Consider the following 17,525-nt stretch of genomic DNA (forward strand, 5'->3'; position numbering starts at 1 on the left):
GAAAGACTTCCTCTATCTAGAAAGAAGCTTAAGAAATGTGTAAGAGAAGAAAAGGCTTCCCTGGGGGCTCAGAGGTTAAAGCGCGTGCCTCCAATGCGGGAGACCCAGGTCCCATGGGGTCGCAAAGAGTCGGACTCAACTGACCGACTTCACTTTCACCTGAAGAAAATGTTAAGACCCCTATCTTTAGGTCTTAGAAGTGGACAAACAAATGGAAAGCTAACGAAGTTCTTAGAAAGATTGCAACAAAAATACCAGCAGGTTTTATTTCTTCATCTAGACAAGTTAATCCAAAAATTCATATGGGGAAACGAAATAAGAGCCAAAAAACTTTGAAAAAGAGCAGTGAGGAGGAACTGCTGCTACTGCTGCTAAGTCGCTTCAGTCATGTCCGACTCTGTCTCATGTGAGACCCCAGAGACAGCAGCCTACCAGGCTCCCCCGTCCCTGGGATTCTCCAGACAAGAACACTGGAGTGGGTTGCCATTTCCTTCTCCAATGTATGAAAGTGAAAAGTGAAAGTGAAGTCACTCAGTCGTGTCCGACTCCTAGCAACCCCATGGACTGTAGCCTAACCAGGCTCCTCCATCCATGGGATTTGCCAAGCAAGAGTATTGAGTGGGTTGCCATGTCCAAATAGTAGGCCCCACTATAAAGGCTCAGTAATTAAAACAGCATAGCTCTGGTACATGAATCTACAGATCAACGAAACAAAGCCCAGGGAAATAGATACATACATGGGGATTTAGTGTTTGTAAAGGAAGCATCGCCAACCAGTAGAGAAATGTGGGCTGTGTAATAAATGGTATTGAGACAACTGGACAGCTGCATGGAAGAAAGTTTAATTCATAGATACAGATCAAAGATGTAAATATTTTTAAAAAATAAGCTGTAAATGTACCACGAGAAGACATCGATTTAAATTAGGAAGATCTTTCTGACTCAAAATCCATAAGCATTTAAGAGAAAAAAAGGATATATTTTCATACTGGAATGCTCATATTTTTGGCATTGTTTGCAATTACAGTAAAGAAAATTTTCTTAAAGAGAAATAGGTTTTTTGTTAGATGTTCTGATTAAAGACCTTTTTAACTTATTCCCAGTTTCAAAACCAGTTTGTCAAAGTCAACAGAAGTTTTCAGATACACTGGTAGAGCTTTAGAGACCAAAGTAAGATTACTATGCACGTGAAAAATGAAACATTAGTCAGTATCTGTTTTTGTTATTTGGAAAGAGTATCATATTGATATTTTTAAAGATTTCTTGAGATTACTTAATATTATTTATATTTTAATTTATCCTTATAAACAATAATTCTAAACTACCCCCACATCTTTCTATAGTGCAGATAAGGCCTTTAGAGACGACCTGAAACAGAGGGCTTGTCTTTGAGAAGGTTTGTGTCCCTGGTCACACAGGCAGGATTGTTTAATCTCTTAACTAATTGATTAACTAGGAATTGAAAAGTAATTTGCATACCAACATGGGGAGATGTTTGCACATATGTTTTCTTTTGCAGTGCAAGTATGACTTTTGCTGGATTTGTCTGGAAGAATGGAAAAAACATAGTTCTTCCACTGGAGGATATTACAGATGTACTCGCTATGAAGTCATTCAGCATGTGGAGGAGCAATCCAAGGAAATGACTGTGGAGGTAGAGAGAACTGTTTAAGCCAAGACCTCTGGTTAAGCCACTTAATACCAGTGGAAGTATTTTGCATTTCTTCTTTTCCTGCCTTTATTGTAATGAGGCATTAAATTCAATACACTTTTAAGTAGCCTTTAATTTAAACAAAATGGCTCTATAAGCCTGAGCTCTTTTTTTTTTTTAATTTTTTCTTGTTTATATGGGTAATATCAGAAAAGACATATATCCCAGCATAACTCTAAAATGACTCAAAAATAATTTTAACATTATATCAACAATATGATATGTTATTTCCTACAGTAGGTATCTTAGTCTGCTTGGCTGCCATAACAAAATACCACAGACCAAGTGGCTCAAATGACAAAATGTGTTTTTCACAGTTCTTGAGACTACAGAGTCCAGGGCCAAGGCCTGTGCCGGGTCGGCTCCTGGTGCTGACTCCCCCTGGCTTACGGGCAGCTGTCTGCTTACTGTGTCTTCACAGGGAGGGAGAGCAAGCTCTGGTGTCCCTTCCTCTGCTTGCAAGAGCGCCAGCTCTGTTGGATTAGTTCTCCGCCCTCATGACCTTGTTCCCCCTTTATCACCTCACAGGGTGATATCACAGGGACTGTTTCCAAATATAGTCACGTTGCGCGTTAGACATTCAACATATGAATTTGATGGGAGACACGTTTTAGTCCATAGCAATATGCAATATAATAAAACATTGAAGATTTGATGACCATAGGGCTTGAGAGACATATTTACTTCACACTCTGGGAATAGTGGATTCAGTGGTTTGTCACAGAAAATACCAATGCAAGACTTTATTCTGGAAAGCATTTAAAATGTATTGGTTATTATTTTCTCAGCAAAGCAAGCAACAAATTTGTATGCATTACTATCTTTTACTAATAATTTTTTGTGTGGTCAAAAGCCTAATTTTAGTAGCTAGTACTTTTGTTTATATTATAAAAGTCATTTGGACTTCTGTTTCTTAGGCTGAAAAAAAACACAAGCGATTTCAGGAACTTGACAGATTCATGCACTATTATACAAGATTTAAAAATCATGAACATAGCTATCAGGTATGTCCTATATCATTTCAGATGTACTGTATAATACTGTTGTGAGTAAGAAGGAAAATGATATGTTTATTTCTGTTCCTTTAGTTAGAACAACGCCTTCTTAAAACAGCCAAAGAAAAGATGGAGCAATTGAGTAGAGCTCTCAAAGAAAGTAAGTTATAAGTGATATATATGATAGTTAATATAAAACATCTGTCATGCTTAAGTCACTTCTTTGGTAGGAGATTAAGACCCTTAGAGGAATACATTATCTCCATTAGCTCATTTGGTAGTTTAGAGTTCTTTGAAGTCCAGAGTGCACTTTAGCATTTGAGGCCTCTGATTAGGTTTCCATCTGGCTTACCTCATCTTCTCAGCACACATCATGGTTTTGCTTACTCTGCACCATTGCTGATGCTCTACAATGTGGGCAAAAGTATATGGACCGAAAAGGCATCCCTGACCTACTCAACAGAGCAGGATTCACAAGCTGTCCAGTTGTATGACTAACTCCCAAAGATTCTTGAGAAATTTAGCAGAATGCTTTATGGAATGGAAGTCAAGTACAGGTTTGGGAGAAAATCATCTCATTGGTAAATAATGGACATTGGAGTCAAAAACCAAAGACATGAGATAGCACGCACTTATGGTTCCGAAAATGGAAGTTCAAAAAGAACATTCCTAAAAATGGATTGAATATTAGTTATATAATTTGAATATAATAAATACCTCACAGTGACTATACAGCATACAGGTTCTGGCATGTTTGTTGTAAACAGTCATATTTTTAAAATTATCATCGCATAAATATAAAAAGTTTTAAGCCTAAAATGCAATTAATCATCTTTATGTTTTTTTGGTCCATTTTATAAAAGTAGTGAGTACTAACAGCCTTTTCATGAGAATAACTTTTTTACTAAAACAATAACCGTAAGCTAAATAGCTTAGAATGGGACAAAAGCATCAATAGCAGCTTAATCTCCTTGTTAATTACTAGTTCTTAGACTATAGTAATGACATAACTATATCAAGTCAATAGTAAACTCTTGAAGTGTTAATTGTCCGCAGTAAAAACTGAAAGAAAAAAATCCTCACAGATTATACAGTATGTTCTGTCACCGATGTGTTCCTAATGCTTAGAACAGTGCCCAAAACATGTAAATGTAAAGTAAATACTTGTAGATTTGAATTGCTGCTTCTGTTCAACCTTTTGGAGGTTCTAGACAGCATAGTAAGATATAAGAAAGAATCAAAAGAAGACTAAGAAAGGAAGAAATAAAGCTACTCTTTCCCTCTTCTGCTCTTTCTCTCCACGAAGTGTTCATTTACTGCTGATGCATTCGCTACCCAGTTGTTCCCCCACAATGTTATTTCTTTTACCTTACAATATCATTTTTGCAGAAGCATAATTTATAATTAGACTTTTTTTTTTTAAGAACTTAGCAAGGCATTTATTCTAAATTCTGCTGGGGACAACCTGAGAAACTTAGTAAAGCCTAGAACTTAAAGTAGATTTGTTTACAAACAGGGTGAGAACAGAATCCAGGATCATTGCATGCATTCCTTTAGGATGCATTCCTGGGCTACTGCAGGGGCGTGTTCCATTTATAATGTATGCAGGTCACATAAATGCAAAATGTATGAGTTTTACATAGGTTTTTAGTCTGATTCAAGTAAATATTATGATATAGATACAGCTTCTTCAATTTCTTCGTGGAGATTTGTCTTTTTTTTTCTTTCTTTTAAGAACACTTAGTTGTTTAATTAATTTTATAACAGCATATTTGCAAAGAAATTTTTTTACTGTGCCTGGTTTACTTTATAGCTGAAGGAGCCTGTCCAGATACCACTTTCATTGAAGATGCAGTTCATGTGCTCTTAAAAACTCGACGCATTCTTAAGTGTTCTTATCCATATGGATTTTTCTTAGAACTTAAAAGCACAAAGAAAGAAATTTTTGAACTCATGCAAGTAAGATATCTTTTTTTATTAAACTTAAATGCAGTTATGATGAAAAACAAGTTTTCTCCTTTCTCAACCGCTTTACAACTAAGTTTTATCTTACTAGAGTGTAATTAACAATTTTGTTTCCATTTTTAGAATGGTTTTTAAATAAAACAAAAGTTACTGTAATAAATTGAAAGTTTCTTTATGTTTGAATTTGTCACTATGCAGATTCGAGTGAGCTCTGAGCTAGGCAAGCATTTACTACTACACTTATTTATTTTAAACTGGTTGAGGTTGAAATCTGGCCTGATAGAATTTTGTCTTCAGAAATGAAACTAACAGCATCACTTACTAGATGAGAAAATTGTTACTTGCCAGTTCATTTTAACAGTGCAACTGAAAGAAAAACTTAAGAGTACTTTTAAAAATAAGTAAAACATTTAAGCCAACTGACATGAGTGTAGCCAACCAAGTATATTATACATTCCTCTTTTTTTGAAGTAACCAAACTTTGTCCTCTTGCTACGGATGTTTTTATCATCCGTTTAAACTCCCCTCTACTAATTTATGTCTTATATTTCTTTCAATACTTGACATTCGTATTCTCCATGAGGTCTTCTAGACTTAACCCCAGATCCCAAAGGTTTTGCCTTGCCTCACCTTCCTTCAGCATTTACATAAAGTCTATGCCATGTGGCCTTGCATTTGCATGTACAATGCTTTGAATTTTGCTAGTTCTTTTTCATACAGGCAAGTTTATAAATTTTTTTTATACAGCTGCTGTACTCACTACTACTTTGTAATCCATACCAACTGCATTGCTATAAATGCCTGTTGAATGAATGGTGTTTTCCTAAAATTTGCAAAGTAGAAACTTGTTAAATTGAAAGTTGTTACGATGGTTGGATTACTTTCTGATTTCAAAAGAGAGTTAGATTTAACCAGGTAGACACTGAATTTACTGTTGACTTACCCATTTGTCCTATAATCTTTTTGTTTGTTTTTTCTTAACATAGACAGACCTAGAAATGGTCACTGAAGACCTTGCCCAAAAAGTCAATAGGCCTTACCTTCGCACACCCCGCCACAAGATCATCAAGGCAGCATGCCTTGTACAGCAGAAAAGGCAAGAGTTCCTGGCGTCTGTGGCTCGGGGAGTCGCTCCTGCAGACTCGCCGGAAGCTCCACGACGCAGGTAAAAAGGATACACACTGTGAACCTCACCCTAGCACCAGCCACAGAGGCAGCAAGTGTGTTTTTTGTCCAACTGGGATTCATATTCCTGAAAGTTACTTATACCTGAAATATGGATAGCTTATAAAAGTATGTTAACTTCTTTTTGGTGATTTTTTTTTTTCTCCAGTACTATTTCTGTTTTTCTTGTTATTTTTTGTTGGTCATTGTGTAGTTTCTCAGACTAAATTAAGGTAGGTAAATTTCACACTTCAATGAACTCATAATTCAACAAGTATTCTAATGTGTCATTTTGATAGTCATAGACATCTTATGATGTAGAATTTGGAAGCCTTGCCAACTTGTTATCATCATACTTGTATTTTCTGGTAAAAAGTTGTAAGGAAATTAGAAATCTGATGTTAGTAAAGTTTTGTAAGTGATCCACATACTCATCCATTAAAGAACAGTTGAGTTTGGTTGTTTTATTTCAGATACTTATACTGGCATTATAACTTGAAGCATATTTTCTTGTTTGTACTAATTATAAGGATTAGAAATTCCTTGGACCCTTATTTTTATACAAACACTTAAAAATAGAAGCAATCATAAAATATACTCTGGTATAGCATGGTGATTTTTAATTTTCCACCATTTTACATAAACATAAAACAACATAGAATTTGAAAGAAATAACGAAAGACTTATTTTAATTATATTCAGTAGTTGGTCTTTGGTTAAGCAAGTTCCAAGCAAAGGAGTTAGAAGTAATGTTCAAAGGACGAGGGTCTGATTATTTGTACTTTGTTGCACTGATAATAAATCAAATGGTGTGTCTAATTTCTTTGTAGCTTTGCTGGTGGAACATGGGATTGGGAATATTTAGGATTTGCATCACCTGAGGTAATTGTTTTGTGGGGGCGGGGTTGGTTTGGGTTGGGTTGGGTTAGTTATAATTTTCCTTAGTGCAGTCCTGCTTATATTTACACCCTCATTTGTTTACTCTTGCCTGGAAAATCCCATGGATGGAGGAACCTGGTAGGCTAAAGTCCATGGGGGTTACAAAGAGTCAGACACAACTGAGCAACTTCACTTTCCCTTTCACTTTTTTGTTCTCTAAACATCCCTTTGAGGCTGTAAACAATGTTTTTTCTTTCCTTTATTGTAACAGTGCCTCAGCAGAGCCTACATTTACCTTCTTATGGTATTGAATTATCATCACATTATTAAATGCATACCCCCTCTTATAATTTTTAATTACTGAATTTTAATTATGGAAGGCCAGCTTTCAGGGTACATTTTTGAAAAATCTCTTTAACAGAAATAGAAATTTTATTTATTAGAAATGCACTTCTAATTATAATATTACTTGTTTCAGTCTGAATTTATAAAAAACATAAATACAAAATCTATTTTTTTAAGTTATTGAAACAACCTGTTATAATTTATTTATAGTCATTTAGGTGAAAGCTTAACATTAATGTTTTATGCAGAAAGAGTGCTTTGATCATTTCCTTTTTGCTTCTCTTTAAGATTTTCACAATCTTTTTGTTTTCATTGTTGTTCTTTATATCCCATTTTAAAATAAGAAGGTCCATAATACTACAAATACCAATAAAAACAAGATAAAGTGAAAATCTTAAACACATTGCTATTTTCTGAGATTTAAATTGCCACTGTCACTGTTGAGTCTGATTTTAAGTGGTTTTAGCAGTTCTCTCCACTTTGTACTTCATACAACAGTATACCGTATATTCGACGCTTTGATATAACCTTTTAACTTAATTCTTGTCAGCTCTGAAACCTGTATCATTTATAGCCCATATAATATCTGCAACTGAAAGACAATGGAATTGATTATTATTCGTAAATGACTGTGGTTTATTTAAATCAGGTACTTTCTCCTTTTAGCTGCTGAGAATACTTGCAATCACCTTGTGGCCTTTTGATATTGGTAGATATATCCAAAACAGCATTGACTTGAGGAAAAATTTGTGCTTAGAGCTCTGATACGAAAATTTTAAATTCACTTAAATTTAAAAAAATTTTTTGATATATTAATGAATTTTCTATTGTAGAACAAATTATGAACCTTTTCTTTATTTGAAACTATACTTTAATATTTCTGTGTTACAATATAATTTCAGCTTTGGGGATAGTTTGGAAAATTTCCACCTAGAAGGAGGAATAAATAAGCTTCAGTTATCAAAAACAGAGTACAAAGATTTCATATCAAGGTAGAAACACAATAGAGCAAAAATATATTCACAATCAGGTATGCATCATCTTGAGACTTCTGACTGTGGCAGTAACTTAAAGAATTTCAAAATATTTGTCCTTGAATATTGAGAGCCTGCTAATATGATTGACACGATTTCGTTGTAGTAAACATAGAGAAGCTTTTTATCTTATGTGTGAATATTTCTAAGTAAAATTATTGAGCTCTTGTTCTCCAGGGATTGAAAAAATGTGAAATTATAAATAGTATTTTATTCTTAAGAATAATTTAACTTTTTTATTCTTTAAGGTATTTGGCACATTGAGCACCAAGCTTTTATGTAAACGTTGCAAATCTAAAGAATTACCATGTAGTATGAAATTTTAAAATTCTTCATGTGTGTGATTATCAAGTATCTACCAAAATTATTTCTTTGAAAACTAGCTCTTTGCCTTTATATAGATTATGAAAAAGTAATGTTGCCAAACTTCAATAGACTTTTAGGCTGAATTTATATTTTTTGTTAAGGTTAATTACATCTTATTCTTTTTAAGCTAAATTGAATGAGTCATTGACAAGCATCAGTGTTTGTTTTGTGCTGCATTAAGGGCTGTGGGACTTCCCTGGTGGCTCAGTGTTAAAGAATCTGCCTGCCAGTGCAGGTGCTCCATGAGACATGGGTTCGATCCCTGGGTTGGGAAGATTCCCTGGAAAAGGAAATGGCAACTCACTCCAGTATTCTGGCCTGGAGAATTCCATGGACAGAGGAGCCTGGCGGGCAGTAGTCCATAGCATCGCACAGAGTCAGACACAAATGAGCAACTAAAACAACAACAACAAAGGCAGTGGCGCCCAGAGGAGAGAGTGTGATAGAGATGTCTCAGGGACACCAGAACTCAAGGTCTAACCCTATAATTTAAGGTCGACTTAGGCTGTACCTTCCTTCATTTCTCATCTTTCAAATGTGGATCCTGATATCTACCCCATGGAAGTTCTGGAATGATTAAAGCATCTGTTTAAGTCACTGACAGAGCTGGTGTTCAATAAACGGTGGCTGTTATTATTTACAATAATAAAACACTTCTGGCACTGTTTCCCCCTATAAATCCTAGAACTTCTAAATCTTCTCTGTAGCCATAACACTCTCAAACCATTTGGAGTATTCTGACTAAAGCCTTTCATATGCTTACTTGGAGATCTTAGGAATCCATGGAAGTTTTCAGATAAGTTTACTTTTATGAAAATAATTTTTTAAAAGTCTATTGCATGGTGAGAGAATGCCATTTGATTTTTTTATCAGAATAACTATAACAAGTTTCTTTTACAGTTGTTTTTCAGCTATTTAGTTTTCTTCAATGGAAATATGTATATTCTATGAAATAGTTTATTTAATTCTGAGTAACTTTGTACCATCACCAACTGTACAAAGTAAACAAATTCTTCCTAAAGATAAGTTCCGTTCAGTCGCTCAGTAGTGTCCCACTCTTTGCGACTCCATGAACCACAGCATGCCAGGCTTCCCTGTCCATCACCAACTCCTGGAGTTCACCCAAAGTCATGTCCATTGAGTTGGTGATGCCATCCAACCATCTCATCCTCTGTCATCCCCTTCTTCTCCTGCCCTCAGTCAGGGTCTTTTCAAATGAATCAGCTCTTTGCATCAGGTAACCAAAGTATTGGAGTTTCAGCTTCAACATCAGTCCTTCCAATGAACACCCCGGACTGATCTCCTTTAGGATGGACTGGTTGAATCTCCTTGGAGTCCAAGGGACTCTCAAGAGTCTTCTCCGACACCACAGTTCAAAAGCATCAATTCTTTGGCACTCAGCTTTCTTTTTAGTCCAACTCTAACATCCATACATGACCACTGGAAAAACCATAGCCTTGACTAGACGGACCTTTGTTGGCAAAGTAATGTCTCTGCTTTTCAATATCCTGTCTAGGTTGGTCATAACTTTCCTTCCAAAGAGTAAGTGTCTTTTAATTTCCTGGCTGCAGTCACCATCTGTAGTGATTTTGGAGCCCAAAAAAATAAAGTCAGCCACTGTTTTCACATCTATTTCCCATGAAGTGATGGGACCGGATGCCATGATCTTCGTTTTCTGAATGTTGAGCTTTAAGCCAACTTTTTCACTCTCCTCTTTCACTTTCATCAAGAGGCTTTTTAGTTCTTCTTCACTTTCTGCCATAAAGGTCGTGTCATCTGCATGTCTGAGGTTATTGATATTTCTCCTCATAATCTTGATTCCAGCTGTGCTTCCTCCAGCCCAGCGTTTCTCATGATGTACTCTGCATAGAAGTTAAATTAGCAGGGTGACAGTATACAGCCTTGACGGACTCCTTTTCCTATTTGGAACCAGTCTGTTGTTCATGTCCAGTTCTAACTATTGCTTTCTGACCTGCATACAGGTTTCTCAGGAGGCAGGTCAGGTGGTCTGGTATTCCCATCTCTTTCAGAATTTTCCACAGTTTCTTGTGATCCACACAGTCAAAGGCTTTGGCATAGTCAAAGGAAGAGGAACCAGAGATCAAATTGCCAACATCCGCTGGATCATCGAAAAAGCAAGAGAGTTCCAGAAAAATATCTATTTCTGCTTTATTGACTATGCCAAAGCCTTTAACTGTGTGGATCACAAAGATAAATCTCAAACTGGCATAATATTCTGTTGCCATCTTTGTCTGAGAAATGTGGTAGTACTTGGTGGTCCTGTGAACCATGATGACACAGTCATCCAGTTTTAGATGATCTACCTCCAGGAAAAGAGGAAGCGATGCCTCAGCTCAGCAGTAAATTTTAAAGAACCTGGTTAATCTCTCTGGACACTTGTAGTATCTTATGTTCATTTATTTCTAACCTGATAGGATGCCTTCCATTCTTTAATTAGAGTCCAGCTACTTACATAGAAAAAGGAGAATTTCACCTGAGTGACACGATGTGGAAGTTTTACTGGGATTATAAAACTTACTCTCATTTATTTCTGTTACTTTCACAATATAATCATATTGAATATTCTAGAGTAACTAGATAATCACGAATCATAAACCAAAATCATATTTTAGTGTATATCACTCAAAAATTCTACAGTGATTCTCAAAATTAGCCTTTTTATGCTGGTATCAGGGCTTCTTTGGTGGCTCAGTGGCAAAGAGTCTGCCTGCAGTGCGGGAGACCCAGGTTCGATCCCTGGGTCAGGAAGATCCCCTGGAGAAGAAAATGACAATGGCTATTTTTCCAATGGCCTTGCCTAGAAAATCCCATGGATAGAGGAGCCTGGTGGACTGTAGTCCAGGAGAATACACAGAGTCGGGCACGACTCAGCGACTAACACACACGTGTTGGTATCATGTACACTGGTCTGTCTGTCACTAAAATCTGGAAGAGGACATGTGTACCCAGGTGGTAGCAAATAGTCCCAGGTTCTGCCTCCGGTGATAGCAAACCCACTTAAAACTGTTACCACAAATGTGAAGTAGGCTTGCGGACATTTGCCCACATCTGTGTCTTCCCATATGCTAAGCTGAACGCACTTCGCCTTGCCTGGGCTGTAGGTCACCCTCCATATGAACTAACACAGGAAGGAAGCCAAGTAGTACCTTATTTTAAAGGTAACCTCATATTCTTTTTAATGGCGCCTCACTCCAGCACTCTTGCCTGGAAAATCCCATGGACAGAGGAGCCTGGTGGGCTGCAGTCCGTGGGGTTGTTAGGAGTCAGACATGACTGAGCGACTTCACTTTCACTTTCATGCATTGGAGAAGGAAATGGCAACCCACTCTGGCATTCTTGCCTGGAGAATCCCAGGGACGGGGGAGCCTGGTGGTCTGCCGTCTTTGGGGTCGCACAGAGTCAGACACAACTGAAGCGATTTAGCAGCAGCAGCAGCATATTCTTTTTTTGCAGTAAATATGGTTTATAGTCCCAAAGAATACCAGATCCCTCAGTCTAACAAGTACTTAACTGTGTGTGCTTTTATTTTTTTTTTCTGTTGCATATATCACAGTCCTTTTTTAAAAACCAGATCTCCAGAGAGGGCCTAACTCATATGAGTAAAATTATTTTGGTATTAGTTATAACTTTAGATAACAAGGTCCAGGCATATGAAATGAAGCTCAGTTATGATCTAGCATTGGAGCTTGCAAGTATTCCCAATTTATTCACACAGTTACAATGGCTATGTAAAATTTTTCTTTTCCATTTTACCTTTTCTGTTTTCTTTGGCATGGCAAAACCTGACGTTTTCTGTTTCTAAAGCCAAGTGATTTTATAATATGTGTATAAAATCACACATTTTTTTTCCTGGAAAAAAAGTGTATAGTTGGTTTTATTTGGATTTTAAAATGTGCATGCTCTCCCGTATTTTATAACCTGTGGTTTATGCAGGAATATGCTGAATTTCAGTATCGGAGAAGGCACAGACAACAGCGCCGGCGAGGAGATGTGCACAGTCTGCTGAGTAACCCTCCAGACCCCGACGAGCCAAGTGAAAGCACTTTAGGTAAGTCCTTGAATTGGGTTTGCTGTAATCTCTTATTTCTCTTGCATGTCTTCGTAAAAGTGGCTAATCTAAATGTTGTGAAAGGGTTTGCAATTTAGGTATACAGTCAGCATGCAGATGCTTCTAATGTCACAGGATGCAGAAAACCAGGGCGATTAAGAACATGGACTGGGGAGTCAGACAGACCTGAGCTCATGACTCCAGCTCTGCCGCATGTTAGTGTGAAGCTTTCGTCCCTCAACCTCTGCAAGCTTTGGTCCCCTCATTCTAAAGAAGCAAGAACAGTAGTGTCACTTTGTGGGCTTGTTGTGAGCATTAAATGGGGTAGTGTGTGTAAAACCCTTAAATATGAATAGCACCTAGCGAGCACTTGATAGATTGTAGCTGTTGGTTACCCTTAGTGTGTTCATGAAATATTTTTCTCCTAACCTTAGTTCTCCTATCAACATTTTTTAAATTCCTAGTAGTGAAGATAAATTATCATCCTTTAAATATTAAATTGTTAATTGAAAATCTTCAAACTACAGCAGTGTCAGCAGCTCATCTTTAATATATCAGGATCGACAGGCCTAAAGATTAGCTTTGGGGGCTATTGTAACTTGCAAATTCTTTAGTTTTAAGAACTCTGAAAACTAAAACACCTTTCTTGTTGCCTAAGGGGAAAAAAACGAACACTTGGTAGCACTTGCCTTTATGAATAGAACCATGTATAATCTAAATAAAGTTGTAAAGACCAATCATGGATTTGAAATAATTGTGTTAGATATATGTTGTTGCTTGTGGTGAGACAATATGGATGAAAAATCTCTGAAAGACGAAGTGAACTTGTGACCCTGGGTTTTCACCAGCGCTCAAAGAGAAGTCATCGATTTAGTTAAAAAGATGTATGAGACCTGATATGACTAAACCCTCTGGCACTGCTTGCTTCGAAACAGATCTCCCGGAAGGTGGCGGTGGCCGCAGGCCAGGCGCCTCCGTGGTAAGCTCTGCGTCTATGAGTGCGCTGCACACCTCTTCCCTGCGTGACTACACACCCGCCAGTCGCTCCGAGAACCAGGACTCTCTTCAGGTAGCCTTTCTGGGTAGCCTCGTCGCCCCTGCCTTTTGCTCTTTCTCCCTTGAGCCTGGCTTCTTGTTTTTACTTCTGTTGCTCTCCTTTTTCTCCCTTCCCTTCCACAATCTTTGCTTCAGAGCTGTACTACAGGGAAAGATTTTTCTATTTCAGATTTACAGTTAAGTAGTTTATTTTCCCTTTAGCATGGGCAAGGAGAAAATTAAAATAATATTGTAGTAGGTCAAAAAGTTCTTCTGTATAAATAGAGGTACTATTAATTATCTGTTTAGTAAAAGAACAGTGCAGACCTCACTGGGTTCAATCATTTTTCCTTTTAAATTTTGAAGTAATTTTAATTTCTGTTGCCTCAGGCTCTGAGTTCCTTGGATGAAGACGATCCCAATATACTTCTTGCAATACAGTTATCTCTGCAAGAATCTGGGCTGGCCATCGATGAAGAAAGTACAGACTTTCTCAGTAATGAAGCATCCTTAGGGGCAATAGGCACCTCTTTACCTTCCAGACTGGACTCCGTCCCCAGGAACACTGATAGCCCTCGAGCTGCGTTGAGCAGCTCTGAGCTGTTGGAACTTGGTGACAGCCTCATGAGACTAGGAGCAGAAAGAGACCCATTTTCAACTGACACCCTGAGTTCCCACCCTCCCAGTGAGGCGAGAAGTGAATTCTTCCCCTCATCCAGTGACCCTGACTCAGCCAGCCAGGACGCCAACATCAGTGACAATCTTCTTGGCAATATCATGGCTTGGTTTCATGACATGAACCCTCAAAGTATTGCTCTGATTCCTCCAGCAGCTACAGAAATCAGTGTAGATTCTCAGCTCCCCTGTGTCAAAGACGAGTCAGAAGGTGTGAGGGATGTGGAACTGATGCCTCCAGAAGTTTCAGTGTTTGAAGATGCTGCGATCAGTGAAGGTAGAGGAACCCAAAGAGGAGAAGAAAATCCTCTGGAGGGAAATACTCTGGCTGGGGAAGCAGCATCTCAAGCTGGCGACAATGGTAATGAGGCTGCCAACAAGGGGGATAGTTCTGATGTTTCAAGTCAGACACCTCAGACCTCAAGTGACTGGCCTGAACAAGTACACTTAGTATGAACTGCACGTCTCGGGTCTCTAGTGAATTGCAGGTACAGATGGTATGCTAGCGGAGTATGCTTTACAGAGACTTGATCCACTTGATTCCAACTAATTATAAACCACTGACATTAGGATTAAAGATGAAGGAGTTCCCTTGAATGATATAGCTTCATTTCTGATTTTAACCTGACAGGGAATTTCTTCTGTATTTAATTGGATCGCTTTTCCCCTTTATGCTGACAAACAGAAGAGCAGGAGAGAGCAACACGAACGGAATAAATAGCTAAGATTCCACATTCGAAGAAAATGCAGTCCTCTGTTTAGGTCAGCAGTACTTAAATTGAACATTAAATGAAAGGCTTAGTCTCTAATCCTTGGGTGGTTTTTCCTTTAAAAAAAAAAAAACTTAAAGTTTTCTTCATTTCGGAAGTTGTTTTGGACAGATCTAATAACATTTTATCCCTCCGTCTCTCTGTGCTCTTCTGTAGCTTTCCTTCTTCCTTTTTGTCTGAGCGGTGTGAATTGAGGTAGCCGAGGCTTCTCTTTAGCGCTGCGTCTACCACAGTGTAATTAATTTTAATTTCACATGAATCAGAGATCTCTTCTCATGCTATTTACAGTCCACTTGTGCCAAACTCTGACTCATGCACTGACAAGGCGTTCAGGTGTGCGGTGTCCCAGAGGGCTTCCAAGCAGTCTCAGCCTTCCTGGAAGTAAAAGGTGCCACTTGGTAGCAGTGATGTTCCAGAATTCAGTGGGCTTTTGTTGCCATGGAGACTGCATTTAAATAAATGTAGCCTGTAGCTTAAGTTAACTAAATCTAATGCTGCTGTTCAAAACAGTTTATTTTAATATTAAAATACAGTTGATTAGCAACAGCGGTGCTGTATTTTGAGACACTTTATTGGAAGTGCAATCATAGTTCTTTGTTTTCACAATTTTACAGTGCATTCTAATTACTAATGGGTGCAATTACTTTTAATGGTAAGTGTTTTATAAAATAGAAAAAAAAAAGTGGAGTTTTCTTGAGTTATAGTAAATCCCACAATTATTAAAAAAAAAAAAACAGTAAAGCATCCTGCGCAACATGTTACCGTGCCTTTGCCTCACCTCAATGGGTAGTTGCCAGTCAAGTAAGTAATTCCAACTTCAATGTCTCCAGTTCTGAAGTAACTATGCTGTATGAATTGCAAAGACCTCCATAAAACCACCCATGGCCTTGCCTTTACAGTAAATATAGCAACTAAATGTTCAATCGGTTTGTTTGACTAAATCGCAAATGCTGACGTGTTTGTTCTATTGCACAATACTCATTTGTTGTGTGATTACTGTTTAGTGTTGGAAAAAATCAACTTCCTAGTTATCAGTGTCTTACTGTGAAGAAAATGCTGGTCTTAGTTGTAATTAAGATACAATGGTACAGTGTGTAATTAAAACTAGAATAAACTGTTGGAATCGCTGTTTTACTTACATATTATGAAAACTAGCATAACATAAGCAAAATAGATATGCAACACTCTATTTAATGTTTTGCCAGATTCTTATCAGAAATCTACAGATACCAAAATTCCAGTACCAAGTTTGTACAGGCAAGTCCTGGGCTGGGTGAAAGGTTATGTTAGTATTAATATCCACATGAGCTGTAATTAACAATTTTTGATTACTTTTTGTTCCCAAACCCTGCTTTTGAAATTTCCTTGTACTTCGAATCATATGGCTCAGACATTATATTAGAGTATTTAATATTCCCCTGTTCCCTTAGGATAAACTGTGTGGGAATTGCTCCTGTGCCATGGATATCGGAAGTCCACACTGGTTTTTATTTCCCCAGCTATCAGAAACATTGATTGATATCAATCCCTCTTAAAATTAGTTGGGGGAAAATATTACCTTTATCTGCAGTGTATTACTGTATATGAAACTGAAATAGTCCATTAAAGGATTTTTTTACAAATTTAATTTAGATTGAAAATATCAACACCAATCCGTTTTTAGATCAAGTTGCAATTTTTCAGTAGGAGGAGTCTGTGTGCCACTGAGGTGGCCTGCGGAGCCGCGGTGTGGGGAGGAAGCGCGCCGTGTGCTGGCGGTGTAGCCGAGGCTTCTGGCTCCACACTCCTGTGCAGTTCCCTGTGTTTCTGTGGCCTCTCCTGAGCATGAAAACGATCAGGATCCAATTTGTATCTCCTTGGTACATATTTTAAAAACACAGTCACTGACTTAACAGTTCAGAAATAAAGTTTGGCAAAGCCTATTTTGTAAACAAGTTAATTTTATAATGTAAGAAAAAATTACTCTAACCTTGACTTGTTATTTGCACTTTCATAGTCTATACTTGATACATTCCCACTTTATATACAATAGGATTCTACAAACGTGTAGATGTTTGGCCAAATGAATGCTGTTAATAATATGTAAAATTCTTTGATTAAACATTTATTACTTAAACCACTTCACTTTTGTCTCATTATAGACTTTGTTTAACCAAGTCAGGAAGCTAATCGTCTTCACATTAAATTCCCTCTAATATGATGGGGTTAATTTGGTTCTTACATGTAATTAATTCCTAATATTTTTTATACTAGCCCACTTACTGAGCATTTTATACCCTAGAGATAAGCCTAAACTTTGCATGATAATGTGTTAAAACATTGTGACTTCAGCACTCATTATTTTTAGTCACTGTAACTTTCAGAAGAAAACTTATGGTTTTTCCTTGAAGTCTCTAATAGAAACATAGAAAAAGAATTTTAAGATAGTTTGTGAAATTGCTTAGGATAGGAAAATTATTTTATGCCATATGAATAGAAATGCCTGCTTCTCAATCATTTTATTATTCTTTCCCATCT

General features: G+C 37.3%; 1 protein-coding gene across 1 annotated transcript in view; it reads left to right on the forward strand.

Moving 5' to 3' along the window:
- ANKIB1 (ankyrin repeat and IBR domain containing 1) overlaps positions 1–15,016 on the forward strand; it is a 90,826-nt gene extending 75,810 nt beyond the window's left edge. Inside the window, exons 11-19 of the mRNA XM_068972708.1 lie at positions 1,520–1,654; positions 2,629–2,715; positions 2,800–2,866; positions 4,520–4,665; positions 5,658–5,836; positions 6,666–6,717; positions 12,414–12,528; positions 13,464–13,597; positions 13,954–15,016. Coding sequence (XP_068828809.1) covers positions 1,520–1,654; positions 2,629–2,715; positions 2,800–2,866; positions 4,520–4,665; positions 5,658–5,836; positions 6,666–6,717; positions 12,414–12,528; positions 13,464–13,597; positions 13,954–14,694 — 1,656 coding nt within the window. The 3' untranslated portion in view covers positions 14,695–15,016. The remainder of the gene's footprint in view (positions 1–1,519; positions 1,655–2,628; positions 2,716–2,799; positions 2,867–4,519; positions 4,666–5,657; positions 5,837–6,665; positions 6,718–12,413; positions 12,529–13,463; positions 13,598–13,953) is intronic.
- The last annotated feature ends 2,509 nt before the right edge of the window (positions 15,017–17,525 follow it).

This window comes from Capricornis sumatraensis, chromosome 5 (assembly GCF_032405125.1).
Source record: "Capricornis sumatraensis isolate serow.1 chromosome 5, serow.2, whole genome shotgun sequence".
Taxonomy (NCBI): Eukaryota; Metazoa; Chordata; class Mammalia; order Artiodactyla; family Bovidae; genus Capricornis; species Capricornis sumatraensis.